The 20,285-nt window shown below is 58.5% G+C and overlaps 1 protein-coding gene across 5 annotated transcripts in view; it reads right to left on the bottom strand.

Moving 5' to 3' along the window:
- The window catches only part of Arhgef10l (Rho guanine nucleotide exchange factor 10 like), a 124,103-nt gene that overhangs the window by 19,613 nt on the left and 84,205 nt on the right, over positions 1-20,285 (bottom strand). For all 5 annotated transcript variants that reach the window (XM_042669736.1, XM_042669737.1, XM_042669738.1 and 2 more), the window contains 5 exons: positions 16,079-16,200; positions 10,175-10,261; positions 9,105-9,328; positions 7,921-8,075; positions 3,299-3,447 (listed from right to left, as the gene is read on the bottom strand). In XM_042669736.1, coding sequence (XP_042525670.1) covers positions 3,299-3,447; positions 7,921-8,075; positions 9,105-9,328; positions 10,175-10,261; positions 16,079-16,200 — 737 coding nt within the window. The remainder of the gene's footprint in view (positions 1-3,298; positions 3,448-7,920; positions 8,076-9,104; positions 9,329-10,174; positions 10,262-16,078; positions 16,201-20,285) is intronic.

Raw genomic sequence — 20,285 nt, 5'->3', positions numbered from 1 at the left:
GGTGCAGAAAACAGCCATCGAGGAAATGGCTTCTAAAAGGAACTGACGGTCAGCATGGCTGTAAACCCCGGGGACACTCTAAGCCAGGACCGGGGCGGGGATGGAGGTGACTCGGGAGCTGCGGCTCAGGACGGCCTCCTTGGGCAGGTGGCGGCTTAGCTGTGACCTGTGAGGGAGGGGCAGGCAAAGGCCTGGCAGGGGAGATGCTGGGCATGGGTGAGAGTCACCAGCAGGGCCGGCAGCTGCGGGCTAGGAGACAGGCCTGGCCCCGGTCCACTGTCCATCTGTGAGCTGGGCCTGGCTGGTCCCTCTGCAGCATTGCAGGGATCTAGGAGCAGGGTGATGCCCACAGCCCCAGCCCCGGCCCCAGCTCCCTCTCTGCCTCAGGCCATTGGTATCAGGAAGAGGTTCTGCCCAACCCCTGGGCACTCCAGCTCAGGGGAGCTCACCCCAACACTGCAAGCCTACCATCAGTCTGTCCTCAATAGGTTTGCTCTGTGTGTGTGTGTATGTGTGTGTGTGTGTGTGTGTGTGTGTGTGTGTGTGTTAATTAACATGCAACCATCATCCCACAGCCAGCTTCGCCTCCAGCGATCGTGGGAAATGAACTCCAGACGGATGGATTACGCGTTGAAGGTGGCCATCTCGATAACGGGCGAGGAGGGCGCAATGTTGACACAGGCCCCATGGAGCTACCTTATTATTTAACAGGCCCCATCCGGCCTCTGCTGGGATCAAGGGGTTGAACAAGCTGTTGGTAGGCAAGTGTCACCGTGCATGCGTGCATGCGTGCATGTGTGCGTGTGTGTGTGCATGCGTGCGTGTGTGTGTGTGTGTGTGTGCGCTTGTGTGACATCTCTGCAGGACACAGGATACCAAGGTTAGGGACAGCCGGGCAAGGCGCGCAGAGGCAGGGCTGGGTGGGCCGAGGGGGACAGTCCCCAGCTCAGAACCCCTCCTCCCCCCTCAGGAAGCTGTCCCTGGCCTGGACTTGAGGACAGTGCTTTCCTCTGCCCAGCCACAGTGTCCACGCTCTCCTGTGCCCCTCCCCTACCAGCTCAGGATCCTGCCCCTGCCTCCCGGGTCCTGCGGGCCTGGGCCCCATGACCCAGCTGAGGCTTACAGCCCAAGGCTTTCTCTGCACACGGGACTTGGGGCCCCCAAAGAGCAGGGGCTTTATCTGGGGGGGAGGGTGGGGGAGGCAACTCACCCTGCATCTGCCCCCCACAACTGCTGCAGACAAGCACCTGCTCCTGCCATCCCAGCCAGACACAGGGAGACAAATGTGAACGAGGGGTGACTGGTGGCCAGAAGATGTGTGAGGAAAAGCCCGACTCCCACGGGAATTCCCCACAGGGACTCTGATGGGGACCACAAATGGAGTGCCAGCAGTGTGGACGGAGGACGGGGCCTCCCTCCTACCCAGACTGCCAGCCTAACACCACCACCACCACCCCAACCCTGCTTCTGTAGCTGTGTGGCTTTGGGCAAGTGACTTAACCTCTCTGTGCCTGTTTACTCATCTGTACAATGCAACTAGTACATGTTGCAGAGTTACCTTGAGGCTTTGTGAGCTCGGTGCCTGACCCTTACACAGTAGCAATGGTGGCTTCCCCTGGTGGAAGATGTCCGGGAAAGCTCTCGAGTGACCAAGATTCCTAGTTTACCCTCACTGCTGCCGCCACCCTTGAGCCACTGCGCCCTCCTGGGTTTCCTGGAGATGCCCCAGTCCCCCTCCCACAGCCACCCAGGACCAGGGAGCATGGGCTGTCACAGGCGTCAGCCATGATGGCCCGTACGGGTGCCTAGCCCAGGCCAGCTCAGGGAAAGAGGCAGCCAGGGCCCCGGGAGGGCCAGGCCAGGCTGGGACCATGGAGGCCAGCGTGGGACCGGCCAGCCTGGGGGCTGGAGGTGGTTGTGGGCAATGGGCAGGCAGAGCACAGGCAGCACTGAGGCTGGCCGGCCGGGAGCCCGGAAGAGGCTGGACTCTGAGCAGGACAGTGAGCACAGGGTGGGGTCCTACAGGCAGAGGGGGCCGTGTGGGGGCAGGCTCAGCCCCACCTGCTGCCCACCTCAGACCCCTCAGCCACCAACCACCACTCTGCACCCCAGAGGGCCCCCTGGACTCCCCCCCACTGCCACGCCCCCAGCCTCCTCGGCCACGCCCCCAGCCTCCTCGGCCACGCCCCCAGCCTCCTCGGCCACGCCCCCAGCCTCCTAGGCCGCCTCCCCACACTCCAGCTCTGAAAATGTTCTCCCTTTCCAGGAGCTCTCAGGGCCTGAGCCTTCCACCCACCCCACCCCTGCCCCTCCCATCCTCAGACGGGATGAACATTTAGACAAGAGCTACAGGGGTGCGTATGCTCCCCCGGTGAGTGGGCCTCACCCAGTGTGGCAAAAGTCTGAGGAGAACGCAGAGACCAAGAAGAGAGGATCTCCCTGCCGACCCCTCTGGGCTGGGACAGCGGCTCCCCTCTGCCCTCGGGGTCAGGCCCCGGGTCGTGGGCCAGCCAGCTCTGGGTTCGCACGCCTGGCTGTCAGGTCTCCGTGATAACTGAGCAACGACAGGTCTGCTCTTCTGAGCCTGGGCTGTAAGGGGAACTCGACCTTCATAAGCATGTGAGTTCATTTATCCTACACAGCACACACATAAACTCACATATCTGAGAGCCCTGGCCAGGGGCTCCCAGGACAGGGACCCCGTCCCTTCTTCCCAGCTCAAAGGTGCTCAGGCAGCAAGCAGCAGGACTGGAGAAAGATCGGGGGGGGGGTGTGCAGCCCCCCAGACCCCCCCTGGATGTTGGCCATTTGCCATGGTCCTAAGACACAATCCCTAGCGTCAGATCCTCCGTTTGTCAAGTGAAGATTGTGACTCTGCCGGGCGCTCTTGCTTGGCTGGCCAGTGTCACCTTAAAGCTGTGACCACCCCCCAAAAGGAAGCCTACTACATGCCTACAAGCCACCCCCAGCCTTAGGACCGGGCCTTCATCTGGGCATGAGGCCCAGGTCCGCCACACTTGCAACAGGGCAAAGGGAAGGAGGAACCCCAGGTGCCCCCCACCACCACCCACCACAGCACTTAGAGCACCGCCCCCAACATGGCTGAGTCCACACACGGGCCCTGAGCCCTAGTCCCAGATGCCACCCCACGGGGACCACTCCACCGGGGCCCATGGGACTCTCCCTCCCGGTGGCCCCTGAGGTTGTGTACTGGAGACAGCCCAGCCATCCCCGGGGTCCATGAGGTCAGCAGGGTGAGCGGGGCAGGCGGCCCCCGGGTCGCAGGGCAGGAGCGTACCTGAGTCTGCAGGGTGGCACAATCCAGGACAGTGACCCTCTGTCCACAGCTGGCCCACACCGCATCCTCTAGGCTGAGCAGCGTGCGGATGGGCCCCGGCCCTATGGTCAGACACATCGGGGGACTCTCCAGGTCCCAGGGGACTCCTCCTGGTGGGAGAGGAGGACACAGGTCAGCGGCGGCCCCACGCGGCCCTCCCTCACCAGGCCGTCGGTCCCCATTCCAGCCAGTGGGAGCTTTCCCAGCCCCTCTGCCTCCCGCCATTTAAGACCCACAGCCAGGGGACCCATGAACCCTTCCCTCCCTTCCCCCACGCCCTTCCAAGCCTCTCTTCCCCTCCCTCACTACCTCTCACCCTGCTAAGTGATAGACACGGGGTGCTTGTACTAGGGGCTGGCAAGACAGCACTGAATGGGCAAAGGCCTGCTCTCTAGGAGAGCCTGTGGGACAGAGACAGCTTGAGCCGGGCCAGATGCCGTCCAGGGTGCCACGCATACCCTCAGCTGGCAGGGAGAGGTGCAGCTGTCCACAGAGCTGGACGGCACCGGGGTTACGGGGTCCGTCTGGTCTGTCCTCCTTCCCCCTCTCCCTGGAAACTTCCAGCCTCCCTGGTGCCCTGCGGCAGAACCCCAGCTCAGCGAACACGCCAGGTTATGAGGAGACCCTCAAATCCACAGACCACTGGCCCCGAGCCTGGGAATGCACGGGGCTGGGCCAGAGTGGTCTGCGGACCTGAATCTCCACTGAGAATGCGACCGCGGATGCCTGGGTCCTGACACAAGACATGGCGAGCCTTCCGCCACCCCCGCCCCCACCACCTCGGCCTCGGACCCCCATGACTGTCCCTGCTCACTGGCTTCCCATGCTTCCTGCAGAAGCAGATCCTGGCTCCCCAGAAACCCACAGCTGAGAAGGGATGGTGGGCCATGAAGCATTAGAACTCAGCTCTGACTCTTGTCTAGCCACTGCCGCCTCCTGCTCCTCCTCCTCCTCTTCCCCCTCCACTTCCCCCTCCTCCTCCTCCTTGCCCTCCCTCCTGCCCACTCTGTGGCCAGAACCCAAGTTGTAGGGGGGGTGTGGAGATGAGTGACCCCAAGCTATCTGCCCTCACTCATGGAGGTGGAAACCCGGGGCTTTGAGCGCCCCCCAGTGGCTAAGGAAATGCAGTGGTGCTTGTGGCCAGAAGCTGTAGCTTCAGCAGCTGTGACCAATGTGAGAAAGAGCAGCTAGGCATGCTGGGACAATGTCCGGGGGATGTGGGGTGTACTCCGCTGTCACCCCTACAACCTGCCACCCTGGGCAGGGCCACAGCCACCAAACCTGAGGGTCACGCATACACTGGCTGGCTACTCTGCCCTTCACACACTGTCCCAGAAATTGTCTAAGCGGACCCAACTCAGGACCCAAGGAGAAACTGGTCACACTTTGTGAATTTGTATCCAAAAGGACGCTGGACAGGAGGCCCTCATGGAAGCCCCCGTGTCGCCCTGCACAAGAGGCTGAGCCGGCTAGGCCCTGGCTTGCTTGTGGCATCACAGGGGATGGATCTTTATCCTCCAAAGCCTTACCCACCAGGCTAAGATTCCAGCCTCACCCTACCTTCCTGGCCCTGGGAGGGGGGAGGGAAGGAGGTGGGCTGTGGGCAAGCACACACATGTTCCAGAACACGAGCTCACAGGTGTACATCCGCCCCCTGCATGACAGCCCATCCATCTGGGCGGGAGCTGGCCTCACAGCCAGCGAGGAGAGACGAAAGTCCTCCCTCAGCAAAGGCACCTTCACGATGCCGTGCCCTTCCTCCCCAGCCACAGGGGACCAAGCTCTGGAGGTCCCAGGGGGCAGGACACAGAGACGTGGAAGCTGAGAGGCCAGAAGGGGACAAATGACTTCCGTTCCCGGAGGATGAGTGACAGGTGAGGCTCTGAGCCCCTGACCTTCACAGGCTTCACTCCAGGAGATGGGGTGACCTGCTCCCAGGGAGGGGCTCGGTCCCTACTGCCTGTTCTTCCTTTCTGTTGTCTGAAACTCCAGAAGGTGAATCTGTCCACCCAGGATGCCAGTGGTGCCCGTGCTGGCTCAGAGGTGGGGAATCCATGGGAGGGAGAGGGATCCCAGGTGACTGAGTTCAAGCACTGGCCCAGGACAGCACACCCTGCTCAGTACCCAGTACCTCATGGGCAGCACACACTTGAGCGCATAATGAATGAAGGAATGATCAGAGGTAAGCAGAGGCTCCCCAGCCTGCCGTGCCATACTTCTCGGGGCCTCAGTCTCCCTGCCGGTCAGTAGAGGAGGCCCCCCCCAGTCTTCCAGTCATCTGTGATCTGCTTTTCCTCGGGATCTCTGAGATGAACCTAAGTGCCCGGTTTAGTGTCTGGCTGTTCTGCTTAATGTGTGCCCTGCCCTCCCTTAGCTAGGGTCAGGAGGCCAGTTTGCCCCGGGCAAAACCTGTGACCATACACATCTGCAAAGGCCCCATCCAGCACTGGTACTGGCTCCCCTGGGGCTGCAGGTGCCAGGCCTGGACAAGTCCCAGCCCCAGACCCTGTGACCGCCAGGGGGCACCCAAAACGAGTTCTGGGGTGGGGGGAGGCCCCACAGGGCACAGGTAGAGGAACTTGACATCTGCTGCTGGGATGGATGGGCCGACCTGAGGGGGTCTCAGAGGCCTAAGTGATTAACTATCTGGTCAGCTAGTGCTGACCTCACAGGTCAGGGGTCAGGCCCATGAGTCCAGCCCCAGACATGTGCGCAGCCAACGTGGAGGTCATAAGAAAGAATTCTGCCCACCCCACAGAGTGTAGCAGATCCTCAGAGACCCCCCCACCCCCATCCTGCCCAGGCCCCCTCTGAAGGATGCTACTGGGTGGGGTGGGGATGTCAGGTAAGGCAAGACCTCTCTCCAAGGCTGCAGCCCATGACAGCCATGCTTCCCCGGTCCCCAGCCAGCAGGGGGCAGCGCCCAGCCATCTGCAATGCTCTGCTCCACTCACAGCACAGAGACAACCCCATGACCAGCCATCTGTCCCCAGACCCTGGCTAGTGCCACCGTCCCCCCCCCCCCCACGCCCCCTCCCCCAGCACCCGCCTAACACGGCAGCCTCCTCCCTCCACCCACAGCACGCTGCTCGCCTGCTGTCTTTTTCAGTTCTCGGCATCAGGGGCCACAGCTTCCCCCCTCCCCCCACAATCAGACTCTCATGGTGGGCGGGGAGAGCTGGGGGCCTGATCTGCCCCTTACATACTGCCTAGACTGTCTGTCTCCCTCCATAAAACCTCCTGGAAGGCAAGAGGAGAGGACGGCCAGGAGGAGGGTGCAGATCACACCTCAGTCACGAGGTGCCATAGTGTCTCTTTCCAGCTGGAAAATAAGATTCGGGGTCCAAGGGTCCATAGCAGCTCTCTGGTTCTGATAAACTGCCAGGCTCCAGTTCCAGGCTAGAAGCCACGGAGGGACGTGTATCCCCCCAAATCTGTTATGTTGACACCCTAGCCCCCCAGCAGCACAGACGTGCTGGGGGGGGGGGGGACAGCCCACTGACACTTCCACCTTGGATGCCACCTCCAGGGCGGGGGAAAGATGCAATAGGGAAGCCGCGTCCCTCCCCACTCCCCACCCGGCACCCAAACCAAGGAGCCAAGAGGCAAAGGGCCAAAGGTGACCCAACTGCAGTCCGGAGGCCAACAGGGAGAAGGCAAGGCTTGCGGTCCGCACGCGGTGGGCGCCAGAGGGTGGGTGGCCCCCTTAGAGCTCCGTCTAAACCTCGACACATCTGAGCCTGTATTTACATTCGCACGCACGCTCCAACGGCAAGAGGGATTTTTCCCTCCTTCTTCCCCCTTTAATTAAAAACTATAAATGCCTTATCAAAAGCTAATTAAAAATACCAACACAGTGCCAAGTAGCAAAAAAAAAAAAAAACCCTGTGCAAACATTCACTTAAAACGCTGCAACAGGATCAGAGCGGTGTCGGAGGGGACCAAGGGGAGGAGACGTGGCTGGGTGCGGCAGATCTCAGGGTCACCCCCTCTTTGGGGTCACCTGGGGACAGCCTCACCTGCCACTGCACAGGGCAGAGCACAGGCCCCCACGGGACTGTGACAAGTGTGTCACCCAGGTACGTGCACACACACACACACACACACATGCACACACACATGCACGCACAGCCTTGGCATCCTGATCTACCAAGCAGAGCCAGTGAGACTCAGGACAGTGTTCCAGCCATGAATGCGCCCTGCACCACTAGCTTGACCCCCCACACTCAATGTCATGGCAGTGATGGCTCCATACAACGCAGACCAGACACCCCTTTCCTAGGCACCATGACCCTGGCCTGGGCTTTGCCTCCCTGAGACCAGGACCGTGACCACAGGTTCCTCTGTACCCACCAGTCCTGCCCGTGGGCTGGCCAGCCTGCCTGGCAGTGAGCGCCCTACTTCTGCAGGATTCACATCTAAGGGACCAGGCATGGGGCTTTCATGGGCCTTCAGGGTCTTCAAACCCTTCCGCCCATGACTCCTTTCCTGCCTTCCCCAACTCTGTGCCCGCTCCTTCGCCTGCCTCCTGCAGCCCCCGGCTGATACCCAGGCCGGCCCCGGCCCCACCCACCGGCCCTCACCACTGCTCCGAGGGTAGGCGGCGAGGGTCCCGTCCTGCAGGCCGGCCAGCAGGAAGGAGGGGCTGTACCGCAGGCACAGCACTGGCTGTGGGCCGGGGCTCCTGCAGGTCGCCAGGCACTGGGTGCCCGTGTCGACGCTGCCGTAGAGCAGGATGCTGTGGGGAGAAGGGACGCACCGTGACTCACAGACACCCACCAGCCTGGTGTTCCCCCCAAGCCGACTGACCCCTTCCCCCCCCCAGACCCCATGGATGGCGTGTTAGGGGCAGGGCTCTCCCTGGCTCCTCACAGGGGTCCCTAAGGGCTCCACAGGGTCCGCAAAGGTGCTGAGATGTCATTTGTAGGGCACTCCAGAGACGGTCATGGGACTTCTTTGAGGAGTAATGAGAATGTGCTAGAACTAGCAGTACTTCCTGGAAGCCTCTGAATGGCACACTTTTAAAAGTTTAAATGATGACTTTGGGGTTATGTGAATTTTATCTTGGTTAAAAAAAAACAAAAAACATATTGACTGAGCCAGGTGCCTGAGGCTCGTGCGTCTAATCCCAGCTACTGGGAGGCTGTGGTCAGAGGATGACAGTGTAAAGTCAGCCCAGACAGGCCAATCTAGGAGAGTCCATGTCACTTAACCAGCACAAAGCTGGAACCGGAGGCAATGGCTCAAGTGGTAGAGCACCAGCCTTGATTGAAAAAGCCGAAAGAGAGCTTGAGGCCCTGCATTCAAGCCCCAGCACTGCCACACGCAGACCAAAAAACAAAACAAAAAAAATGTTTACTGGATTCCTCCCTCATGGTAAGGAACCCCATCACCCGAGCTGCCCAGAACCTCAAGATCACCCTGCCCACCCAGCAGGGAGCAGCAGGCAGGCCACAAATGGGTGAAGGCTCAGAGACAGCTAGGGGAACCAAAAGCCCATGTGTCCCTTCTCGGTGGCCTCCCCGTGGCCCTGCCTAGAGAGAATCTGGAAGCCTGGAAGCCAAGGGTCCCAGGGCTCACATGGCGCCTGAGGATACACAGACATGTATACGGAACCCCAACTTGTTCAATTCAATTCTTGGGACACCAAAGCCGTGTGGCCTGAACGCTGTCATGCTGCCTGACAGGGCCCAGCTGGCTGGAATAGAGCTGCTCCCAGCATGTGAGGGCCACACGGCAGTCCCACGCCCTTCCTCTCCACCCTCACCTGCCATCCTGGAGCCCAAGGCAGATGGTGGGGTGCATAGCAGCTGAGGGGTCTGTGGTGGCCCGGCTCTCCTCCGAGCCCTCCGCCTCCTCCTCCGGTTCCGGAATGTACTCCATGCAGAGCACCGGGGCCGCCAGGGGGAAGGACTTGACAGTGCGTGGGGAGGGTCTGTTCAGAGAGAAGATCTCCACCTGGCCCCCGGCACCCTCCTTCCCACCTCCAACCTGGGGACGGAGACCGAGAGGCCAGTCAGGAGGACGCCATGCAGTCAACAGTGGGCCCCAGCCCCTCCTTCCCTGGGCCCACCTTCCCAAGCAGCTCCTCAGCACGGGGGATGCATATGGTGAGAGCATTCATCTCCTACCAGCACACACCCTGTGCACACAAATGCACATAACGTTGTGTGGCAAAAAGTTAGGGACAAAAGGAAGCCAGGTAGGAGCTAATGTCGATAAATACCGTCAGCTTTCTATCTCCTCTTCTGTAGGAGCATGTCAACTGATCACGATCATGCTCACCCTCTGTCCAACATGTGACACACACTGGATGGATGGATGGATGGATGGATGGATGGATGGATGGATGGATGGATGGATGGATGGTGAGTGGATATATAGATGAGTACATGCATGTATTCATGGGTGGATGGATAATTGGACAGATGGACGGTGGTGGATACATGCCTACAACAATGGGCAGATATGTGCTGGATAATGGAGAAAGAGGGAGGAATAAATCAACCTCCCAAGGAGCACGTGGCTGTGGAAGGTAAGCCACAGTTGTGCTGTGCAGGTGTCTGGAAACAGGAATGAGCAGGAGAGTTGGGAATGGCAAGGCTGGAGCCTCGGGCACAGAGGGGAGCCCTCAGCATCCCGAGGGGGCATGGGGGAGGAGGCTCATTTGAATCAGGAGCTGCTGTGCCAGATATGGGGAGACAGAAAAGCTGCATGAAGTGGGGTGCCCAGCCTGCCTCCTGGTCCAGGCCTCTGCACAGCTCTGATTGCTTTCCCAGGAAGTCTGCTGTGGATGGTGCCATGTCCACAGCCCCTCCCTTGCTCCCCTCTACTCACCCAGAGGTAGCCCTGTGGAAGGGAGGTGCTGACGGCGGAGAAGCCCAGCAGGGGACAGTTGACAGGACTGTGGACCAGGGCCCCAAGCTGCAGAGACAAGAGACAGCAGAGGCGGCGTTAGTCAGTAAGGGCTGAAGGGCTATCCAACCCCCCAGTGAGAATCTCTGAGGCTGGAGGCTGGAAAATGACATACGTCACAGGGTCGACATACTGACAACTCTCTCTTCTAGAACCTTCTGGCCAGAAGAGACTTGCATGATCCCCTGCATTTGCCCAGTCTTGAAAACTGGACAGCTTCCAAGGTTTGTCAAAAACCACTAAGGCTCACCCCTCTCTTTTGAAGAGGAAAAACAAGGTCCGCAGAAAGGAGCCGCCAGCTACCTGTGCCTCCTTCCTGGGTCTGCTGCCCCAAGCTCCGCTCTTCATGGTCTCTCTGGGGCCAGCTTCCTGACCCCACTCAGCCAGCAGCCTCTGGCCAAGTCTGGGCTGCAGGGAAGGGGTGAGGGGGGGTTGGATGGGGTGCGTTTTCTAGGCAAGTGCTGCCCTCTGCTGGTATGGAAGGCCCCAGCCAGTCCATGCTCTGCCAGAATATTCTAATATCCTAACAATTCTAATGGCCTCATCCAACCTCTTCACAGGGCAACTGGGGGGGGGAGGGGGGAGGGGGTAGAGGGGTGAGGAGGAGGACGTGACTAGCTCAAAGTTACCAAACAAATCAGGAGCAAAGACAGCGTCAGGGCTTAAACTTCCAATCCCTTCAGCTTGAGTTCTACCCAGAAGGCCAGGTGCCAGACCAGAAGTGGCGGTACTCTGGGGGCCCACTTCTGCCCTGCTGGGAACACAGAGCCCTCCCCCTCAATTCTGAGCAGAAAGCCTCCTGAACCCCAGCCTCTTGGAGTCCCTGCCTGCTCCGCTTCCTAACAGCTCCCAGCAGCCAGGGGCTTGTACTGCCCGCCTACAGCTCCTCCCCTCCCAGAGGAGGCAAGGGTGGTCCTGCCCCGGGCTCAGACATCTCCATGGCAACTCTAGGGACTGATGTCAGCTGACCGCAAAGCTGGGTCCAAGATGACAACAGCTCAAATGGCTCCTTAGCGGGCCAGGGCCTGGGCTTCTTCTCACCCATTCCAGGAAGCAGACTTCCCCAAAGTCAGGGAAGCAAGCTTCAGGTGCAGCCAACCTGGGCTCCAACCTCAACTTGGTGGCTCCACCTAGGGGTCCTCACATGTGAGAGGGGATCCCACTTCTCATTGGGGGAGCGGGGAGGGGGTCTGTGGGGCTGTAAAAGGCCAGGCTGCAGCAGTGCACCCCCGGTGGGCGACTACACAGTGAGCCAGCAGGGTACCAAATTCAGGAAGGGCTTGGGTCTCCCCACAGAGTACCACGCACAACAGCTCAGCTGGATCCCCAGGACAGAAGTGTGTGGATGGACGGAGGTGGGCTCTTTAGGGGGTGGAGCCTGGTGGAAGGCGATGAGGTCCCTGGGGATTAACGTCATTCTTAGGGGACCACGCCATTCATTCCCTCAAGAGTGGGTTGTTATAAAAAGACCCCTTCTGGCCTCTGCACCCTCCCGGCATCCCAGCCTCTCCATGCGATGCACACTGTGACCTTTCATATGATGTCATGCTAAGCCTGTTAGGATGACATCATAATAAGACTATTAAAATGATGTCATGCTAAACCTCACCAGAGGCGGAACATCACTAAAACCTTGAGCTTTGTAAATAACCCTCTTTTCCTTATAAAGGACCCAGCATCAAGTACTCCCTTAGAGCAACAGAAAATGACCAGTTACAAAGCAGTTCTACCTAGCAGAGGCCAGGAAGATCCAGCTGAGAGCCAAGCCTAGCAGCCTGGCCCCAGACCCTATCCAGGGCAGGGTTCCAGCTCCCTGAGTCCACCCAGGGCTTGAGCACCTCAGAGTGGACAGTAACCCCTCCCTGTCTCCCGTCAGTTCCTGGGTATCCTTCAGGCTGACTTCAGCCTACTGCAGGATAAGCTCATGCCACACCCTCCCTGAGCCCCCCCAAGAATGAACCCCCTGTAGACGGAGGCAGGAGACTCCTCTAGCACCCTAAAGTCAGGCCTCGGAAACTCCCAAGACACCTCAGGGGCCTCTTCCTCCCGGCTGCACCAGTGACCATAATGCACTGCGACCCAGTCAAGGAGAACAGAAGGTGACCCCAATGTCACGTGCAATGTCACGTAGTGGTGACATCATGGCTGGAACAAGTCCCTGGTGTCCCAGAGCTAGGACAGCTGGGCAGGACTCAACTAGAACAGGGCAGCTCCAGACACCGCCAACACGCAGGTCCCCTGTGGGGCCCAGCGAGGCCCAGCACGAGCGTGGCGAGGTCAGCACAGAGGAGCGACCTGCACCCCATTCCCTAGAGAACAGAGCCAGCACACACCTCGTCCTGCTGGGACCAGGCCGGGTCTTGCCCAAGCCTTCCCCGGGGGACACAGGCCGGGTCTCGGGCTCTCATTAGCCGGCCTGCAAGCCGGCAGTAGGCAGGGAAGGGGGCATGCGCTCACATCTGTTCCTGCAGTAATTGGACAGGCCCTGGCACTCCAAACCCCTAATTCATCCGGCTGGCGGCACAGAGCTGATGGGGCACAGCTGTCTGGTCTGGGTGGGAGGCGGGCGCAGCGGAGCGGGATGGGCATCTCAGGGCCCAGCAAATGGGGCCGTGCAGGCTCCGCCGGGTCCCCCGGGGACCCTCACAGCTTCATTACCCACGGAGATGCGTGAAGGGCTCCCTCCGTCAGCAGGATTGCAGGGGGGCCGGTGGGGTGCTCTGCATAGGGAGATGAGACTGGGGGAGAAAGGGGCCTCATCCCCCAGACTCAGCTTTCTTCCCAAGAGGCCCTGGAGGAGGAAGAGGCCTATCTGTGACTCTACTTACCCTCATCCCACCTGTCAGGGTGCAGGTATGGTCTGCAAATCCTGGAGGAGATGGAAGACTCCAATCCCCTCCACCGAAGTCAGGGGAGACCCTAAGGTCCCCCGCTCTGTGGGCACAGGCCTCCACCCAATGCCCACAGGGAACCCCATCTCTCGTCAGCCCAGTTCCTGCCCAACACACCCCAGCTCACCCCATACCTCTCCCTGCTCCCGCCAGGGCAGCGTGAGGGCACAGGTGCAAAACTTAGGGGGATACCCCAAAGGTGATTTCAAGGTGATTTTTTTTTTTTGTACATGCAGTACAGAAGGTGGAGGAGGTCAGGGCACACACGCACACACACGCACACACACACACACACACACACACACACACACACACACACACACACACACACACACACACACACACACACACACACGGCCCTGAGAGAGGAGCTCCTCTTCTGCACGCTTAGAGCAAATTTTTTAAATCACTGCTAATCCTGGCCTTGTATCACGAAATCAACAACCATCTCAGACCAGGGATGTGCCCAGAGAATCTTTTTCTTTTTAAAGTGTCACATTAAGTTATTATTTACCTTCATTGTTGAGATTTTTTTTTGGTGCCATTCTTTTTTTTTTGGGGGGGGGGGTCCAGTCGTGGGACCTGAACTCTGGGCCTGGGTGCAGTCCCTCAGCTCTTCAGCTCAAGGCTAGCTCTCTACCACTTGAGCCACAGCACCACTTCTGGCTTTTTTTCTTTTTGCTTATGTGGTGCTGAGGAATCGAACCCAGGGCCTCATGCATGCAAGGCAAGCGCTCTATCACTGAGCCACCTTCCCAGCCCCTTAAAGTTCATTTAATATACATATTATTTTATATAAATATGAAGAGATGCAAACGCATTGTGCCTTTGTGTTTCTCTCCTAAGAGTATCCTCTGTTGGTTGTTTTTGTTTTTTATTGTTGTTGGTGGTCTTGGAGCTTGAACTCTGGGCCTAGGCACCGTCCCTGAGCTCTTCAGCCCAAGGTGAGCGCTCTACCACTGAGCCACAGAAAACTCTCATTTTTCTGGTGGTTAACTGGAGATGAGAGTCTCACGGCTGTTCCTGCCTGGGCTGGCTTTGAACCAAGATCCTCAGGTCTCAGCCTCCTGAGTAGCTAGGATGACAGGCATGAGCCACCGGGGCCTGGCTGGTGCCTGTTTCAAACTGCAGAAGCGGAAGCCAGAGCTCACCTCTCCCCTTTCCCCAGCCCCAGCCTGGGCTCCCTGACTCAGCTTCTCCCCGCCCCCACCCCCACACTAAGCATGTTCGTTAGCCTCCCACGCCCTCTCATCCTTCTCACACACAAACAGGAGGACTCAAAGGGATCAAAAAGATGAATGAGAATGCCATCCTGCGGGGCTGGGAGACCCAGCACACCCAGCCACTGCCTCCATGTCCCCTCCAGTGCACACCTCCTAATTGCGATTGTAAGAGGATTAAGAGATGGGGGCCATTAAAAGATAACTAGGCTACCAAGCTTCTGGCCTGGTAAATGGATGAATGCTATGACCCTGCCCATGGGTTCCTGACAAATCCTGGATCTGCCTGTGTCCTCTGGGTTTCACACAGACACGCACACACCCCTGCCCTTGCACCTTCCAGCAGGGTGGGCCCGGCGTGGAGGCCCTCTCCAGATGTTGACACCAGCCTCCCCCAACGTGAGCCGAATACACGGCTGCTGTTTGTTAAGTCACCCCGCCTCAGGGAAGCTGCTACAACAGCAGGACACAGACCGAGACATTTCCAGCTCACCCTAACAGGCAGCCGAACCTGCTCACTGGCTGAAGCCACTGGGGCCTTCTGTGTTGATCTGACTAGAAAACTGTCCCCTGAGTCCTTCTGGCCATGTGAGTCTCAGTTAGAAAGTCAACTCCTCCAGGGCTGGCTGCCAGGAACCACAGCTCTACCTCCAACTCTCTGGTGGTTCACTGAAGAGAAGAGTCTCACAGTGTTTCCTGCTCAGCTGGCTTCAAATTTCCATCCTTGGATCTCAGCCTCCTGACTAGCTCAGATTATAGGCGTGAGCCACCGGAACCCAGCTCGTATTGATAGTCTTTGTAACACACATTACTCTCTTCTGTTCCCTTCTGTTACCTGTCTATCTCAATTAGAGCGAACGCTACATGCATTCCCAGGAGCTAGCACACAGTCGGTGCTCAAGAGTTCTCTGGGTGTGGACCCACGAACACAGTGACAAACGGTGAGCTTCCATCTCAAGGGTATCCTCTGGGCTGTTTAGAACCTCAGCCCCCACCCGCCAGCCAGCCTCCGGGGACCGGATAATATGTGTGCCGGGTCCATGCTTGCTCTCCTGTCCCCAGAGCTGAGATGTCCTCATCGCGTGGGGGAGGACAGAGGCTCTGTGCGGAGGCGTGGGAGCTGGCAGGACACAGGGGACAGGGGACGGTGGGGGCTGAGCTTGTGAAGAGCAAAGACCACGGGGGACTGGAATCAGGAGGAACAAGATTTGAGCTGCTAAATGACATCACCCATCTTAGACCTCATCTCTCCTAATCCATGAAACCCACAGAGCTTCTGTGCGCCATTCATTGGTGTGTGATCCCCAGGAAGACAAGAGATGATGACAAGGCATGATCAGCATGCCGCCCTGCGCCCAGCAGGCAGGGGTGATGCCTGCAGTGTAGCTGTGTGCCAGCTCTCGCCCGGTTGACATTAACCAAGATTCTCACACCACAAACTCACCTGGGTACATGACAGAGTCCTGCCCTCAACTCATGAGATCACTGCTACTTGTTATCTCAAGATAATGGCATTTCCCCTTCTCCTGACCCAAGCTGGTCCTGTGAGCCCGGCAGGTCACCTGCCCCCCTTAGAGGCTGTGTGTATGAGTAAGGCATTGAAGAGCTAGAACAGGAACCCAGGCCTCTCTGGCAGCGCTCAGCACTGCCTAATTACTGGTCTCCCCCGCCCCCAAGATGGGGCCACAGCCCTGGGGCATAGGAGGTCCACTCACCTGCAGGCTGAGGGCCTGGGAGGAGAAAGCAGGAACACAGCAGGCCAGGATGGGACACCAGAAAGGGGCTTTGCTCTTCCTGTCCTCGTCCGGACACAGCCAGCCTGGCTGGTTCTCCTCTCCTGCGACAAGGAGGAGGCGGTAAGGGTTGCTGATCGGAAGCAAGAGGCCAAGCAGGCAGGGAGGGGGAGCGGCAGCGGCTGCAGGCCCCGCAGGCCAGACCCTAGCATGACAAAGAAGTACCCTGTGCTGCTGCCAGCCTGACTTGCAAACTTGTGTGTGTGTCTCTGTGTGTCTCTGTGTGTGTGTCTATGTCTGTGTCTGGTTGGTCCTAGGGCTTGAACTCAGGGCCTGGGTGCTGTCTCTGAGCTTTTATACTCAAGGCTAGCCCTCAACCACGGCTCCACTTCTAACTTCTTTGTGGTTTATTGGAGACAGGAGTCTCATGGACTTTCCTGCCCCATCTGGCTTCTAATTTGTGATCCTTAGATCTCTGCCTCTTGAGTAGCTAGAATTATAGGCATGAGCTATGGGCACCAGGCTATGAACTTTTTTGGGGGGGGGGGCTGGTTCTGGGGCTTGAACTCAGGTCCTGGGCACTGTCCTTGAGCTTTTGTGCTCAAGGCTAGTGCTCTACCACTTTGAGACACAGCTCCACTTCTAGTTTTATGGTGGTTAGTAGGAGGTACAAGTCTTATGGACTTTCCTGCCGGGGCTGGCTTTGAACTGCGATCCTCAGATCTCAGCCTCCTGAGTTGCTAGGAGTATAGGCGTGAGCCACCGGGGCCTGGCTATGACTTCCTTTTATTGGAGACTGGCACTGGGTCAGACAGACACGGGCTAGACAGATGTGGGGAGGGGTCACTTTGCAGGCAGCCTGCATCAGGCTCGTGACGATCACCTGAGAGAGGCCGCTGCCACCAGACAAGGATGGTGTCCGGGCCACCTGCGCCGTGGCCAGTGGGGCTGGAGTGAGAGGCGGGGGTGGACATCCACAGCGGTCAGTTCCAACAGGTCCCACCCCCGGCTGAGCCTCTGACCACTGGAAACAATCTCCAACATGGCCCACGATTACCTCCACCCACCAGACCCCGGAAACCGTCCCGTAAACCATGGCCCCCGCCACGCAAAGGGAAAAGACTTCCATGACAGGCGGAGACCCCCACGGCAGACAGTTGACATGTCGCCTCTTTCCATCCCGGACCCCACAGGAAGCAGGGCCCTCCTCCCCTACCCTCATCACCACGGGGGGAAGCAGAGGCTGAGGGAGGCCTGACGCCATGGAAGGCTTTGCCCAGTGCCCTTCCCTGGGATCCGGCCTTCCTCTGGGAGGAGCTCTGGGTGTGAGCGCTGTGCGCGCCCCAGGGACCCAGCCCCAGGCAGAGCCTCCCGGCACACACGGGAGCCCAGCGGCACCCACACGGCCCATGGAGCCCTGGCATTTTATTATCATACACACTTTTTTAATCATCTGACCTGCTCCTTCCAGGTGGCCCCTCCCCTGCCTGTGACTGGGAATGTAAAAAGTAAAAGAACAGAGCTCTTGCTACAGTGGTGGCCACCATTACTCCTGACACAAAACCACAGCACCAGGCCCAGGCCGAACCGGGAAGCTGTTCTGAGGGGCACTGAAGGGGGAACGTGGTGTCACAATTCCCGCTTGAGTTCAGCTGGGACTCCAAGGGACCATCGGTGCGGCTCAGTGCCAGCTGAGCACAGCACACCATCTCTCTCTCTCACCCCCAGGAGCAGAGGAGCAACCTCAGGGTACAGCCCCACCCACCCCAGCCCCAGAGCCATTCCCCTCTGCCTTCCTAGAAGGGTTCTAGGCTCATCCTCACCCAGCCTCCAGCCTGCTGTGTGACACCAAACTCAGTGCTTAACCTCTCTGAACCTGATGCTTTTGTAGAAAAAAAAAAAGGTAACTGTTATGAACACAGGCCTATGAGGCCTAGGCTATCGCAGGCCGGCGAAACAGAGAGACAGAGGCTGTGAATATTTTGCTGATAGAAAGCCTGTGATCACGCCTGTGATTCTAGCTACTTGGGGAGCTGAGATCTGAAGATTGTGGTTCGAAGCCAGCCCAGATCTACAAATCCAGGAGACTCATCTCCAGTCAACCAGCAAAACGCTGGAGGTAGAGCTGCGGCTCAAGTGGTAGAACACAAGCCTCGAGCAACAAAAAGCTCAGGGACAGCATCCAGGCATTGAGTTCAAGCCTCAGTACTCCCACACGCGCAAATGTTATTCGGCTATGTTGATACACCCAGCCGCGCTCCTCTGGCACGGCCCTGCTCCCGCGGCCTTGACCTCTGACTCCGTTCCAGTGCGGGGCCTTCACCGTCACAGCTACCAGACGACACGGCCTGGGTGGCCTTTCTCAAAATCCCCAAACCCGAGGAGGCCCCTCCCCACATCCCAAACGCCCACAGAGAGGCTCCGGTGACAGCCCTGGAGGCCGAGCAGGGCGGGGCCTCTCCCTCCTTTCTCCGTCCCATCCTGAGGGTCACAGTGCTGCTGGGAGCCTGGCCTCCCCACCGGGGTAAAGTCAGAGCCAGGCTCTGCCACCCCAGAGAAAAAGAGCTACCTGCCTCAGGCCCCCGCACGGTCCCCACTTCCCAATGCACAGTCCCAGCCCCCCACCACCACCACGAATGCCTCCTGTGGGCCCGTGACCCCACCATAATGAGGAACGCGAGATCGTTTGAGATCTCGTCCAACCCCAGCTGGGAAGACAGTTCCCACGAGCACCCGCCCACCCTGAATGTGTGCAGACTCCCCGATGCCCCTGGCAGATCCCCTCCCGGCCCTCTCCTCCCGCCGTCTTCAACGAATTATGCTATAGTCAGGAAGAAAGGTACCAATAATAATAATAAAACACAATAAAGGAGTACCATTCTTGGTGAATAAATGTTCTTAACATATTCTAGCTCTAACAGGCTCATATTATTCTCCCCCTCCCACAGGCACTGCAGATTTAAAATGCACACGCGCGTGCATGCGCGCATGCACACACACACACAGAGTAACAAAATAAAAAGAACAAATTATTCAAGCCCCAGGGGGACCCAGGCATTCAAATAAGATTTCAAATGACTCTCCTTCCCATTAAAACTTCTGCTGCAGTGAAACTGTGTGCAGAGATTAGGCTGCCGAAAGTGGTTTGGCCGCCACAAACAACTCCTGGCCCCCGAGGCCTGGCCCGGCTCAGCAGAGCATCTGATCCGGGAGATTTATGGGCCTGGAGAGCAGGTGCACAGGACCTGGGGCCCTGCCTGCCACAGAGCTTGCGCAGCGGTGAGCACTGCAGGTGACCCCCCCCCCCAGCCCTGTGGGGCACCACCTGAGCCTTTCTGAGGGCCAAAATTCCAAGGCCTCTGCCAGGACAGGGCAGCTGTTGTGCTCAGAGACCTTCCTCCCCTCTCCAGAGGGTTCCCGGTCACCCAGAGAGCCCAGAACAACCTCGGCTCCAGATCCCAGGGGTCCGGCTGAGTAGAAACTCCGTGGCCCCCATTCCTCCAGAACCCCCGGCTCCTCCTCCATGCCCCCTCTGCCACCTGCTCCTCCAACGCCTCCCTTGCTCTCTTGCTGCAATAAATAGCTTTCCCAGTAGGCTCACCACAACTTCTGCCACCTCTGATCCACCCACCTGCTTCTTCTCCTTCTTGTTCCCCAGCTCTGGCAGCTCTGATCGCCCCGCTAGTCCCGGCCTCAGGACCTTTGCACTTGCAGTTTGCATGCCTGGATCACCCTCTCCAAGGCCCCCTGTGAACAGCCCTCCTCCACCTTCCCCCTCCACCCCCCACCATGTTCAGTGACAGTCACGTGACCCAGTTCCACTCACCACCCAGTTAATATCCAGCTGCCCCCCTTGTAAAGTTCTCAAGTTCCTTAGGAACAAAAACCCTTCTGGCTTTTTTAGCTTTGCTCTTCTCCATGCCTAAAATTACTGCACAGATACAATCAATGGGTTTGTCTTCATTTTTGTTTTTACAGTATGGGTTTTTGTTTTTTTTTTAACTCAGGGCCTCATTTGTGCTTAGCTGACACTCAACCACTTGAGCCATGCCGCCAGTCTTGGTTTTTGTCCAATGAATTGAAGATGGAGTCTCAAGGACTTTTTTCTGCCTGAGCTAGCTTAGTGCTAGCTCAGTCCTCCGGCTCTCAGCCTCCTGAGTAGCTAGGATTACAGGGAGCCAACAATGCC

This window comes from Dipodomys spectabilis, unplaced genomic scaffold (genome assembly GCF_019054845.1).
Source record: "Dipodomys spectabilis isolate Male_0828 unplaced genomic scaffold, ASM1905484v1 ptg000504l, whole genome shotgun sequence".
In the NCBI taxonomy this organism is placed as follows: domain Eukaryota; kingdom Metazoa; phylum Chordata; class Mammalia; order Rodentia; family Heteromyidae; genus Dipodomys; species Dipodomys spectabilis.
This window is presented reverse-complemented; position numbering and strand designations above follow the sequence as displayed.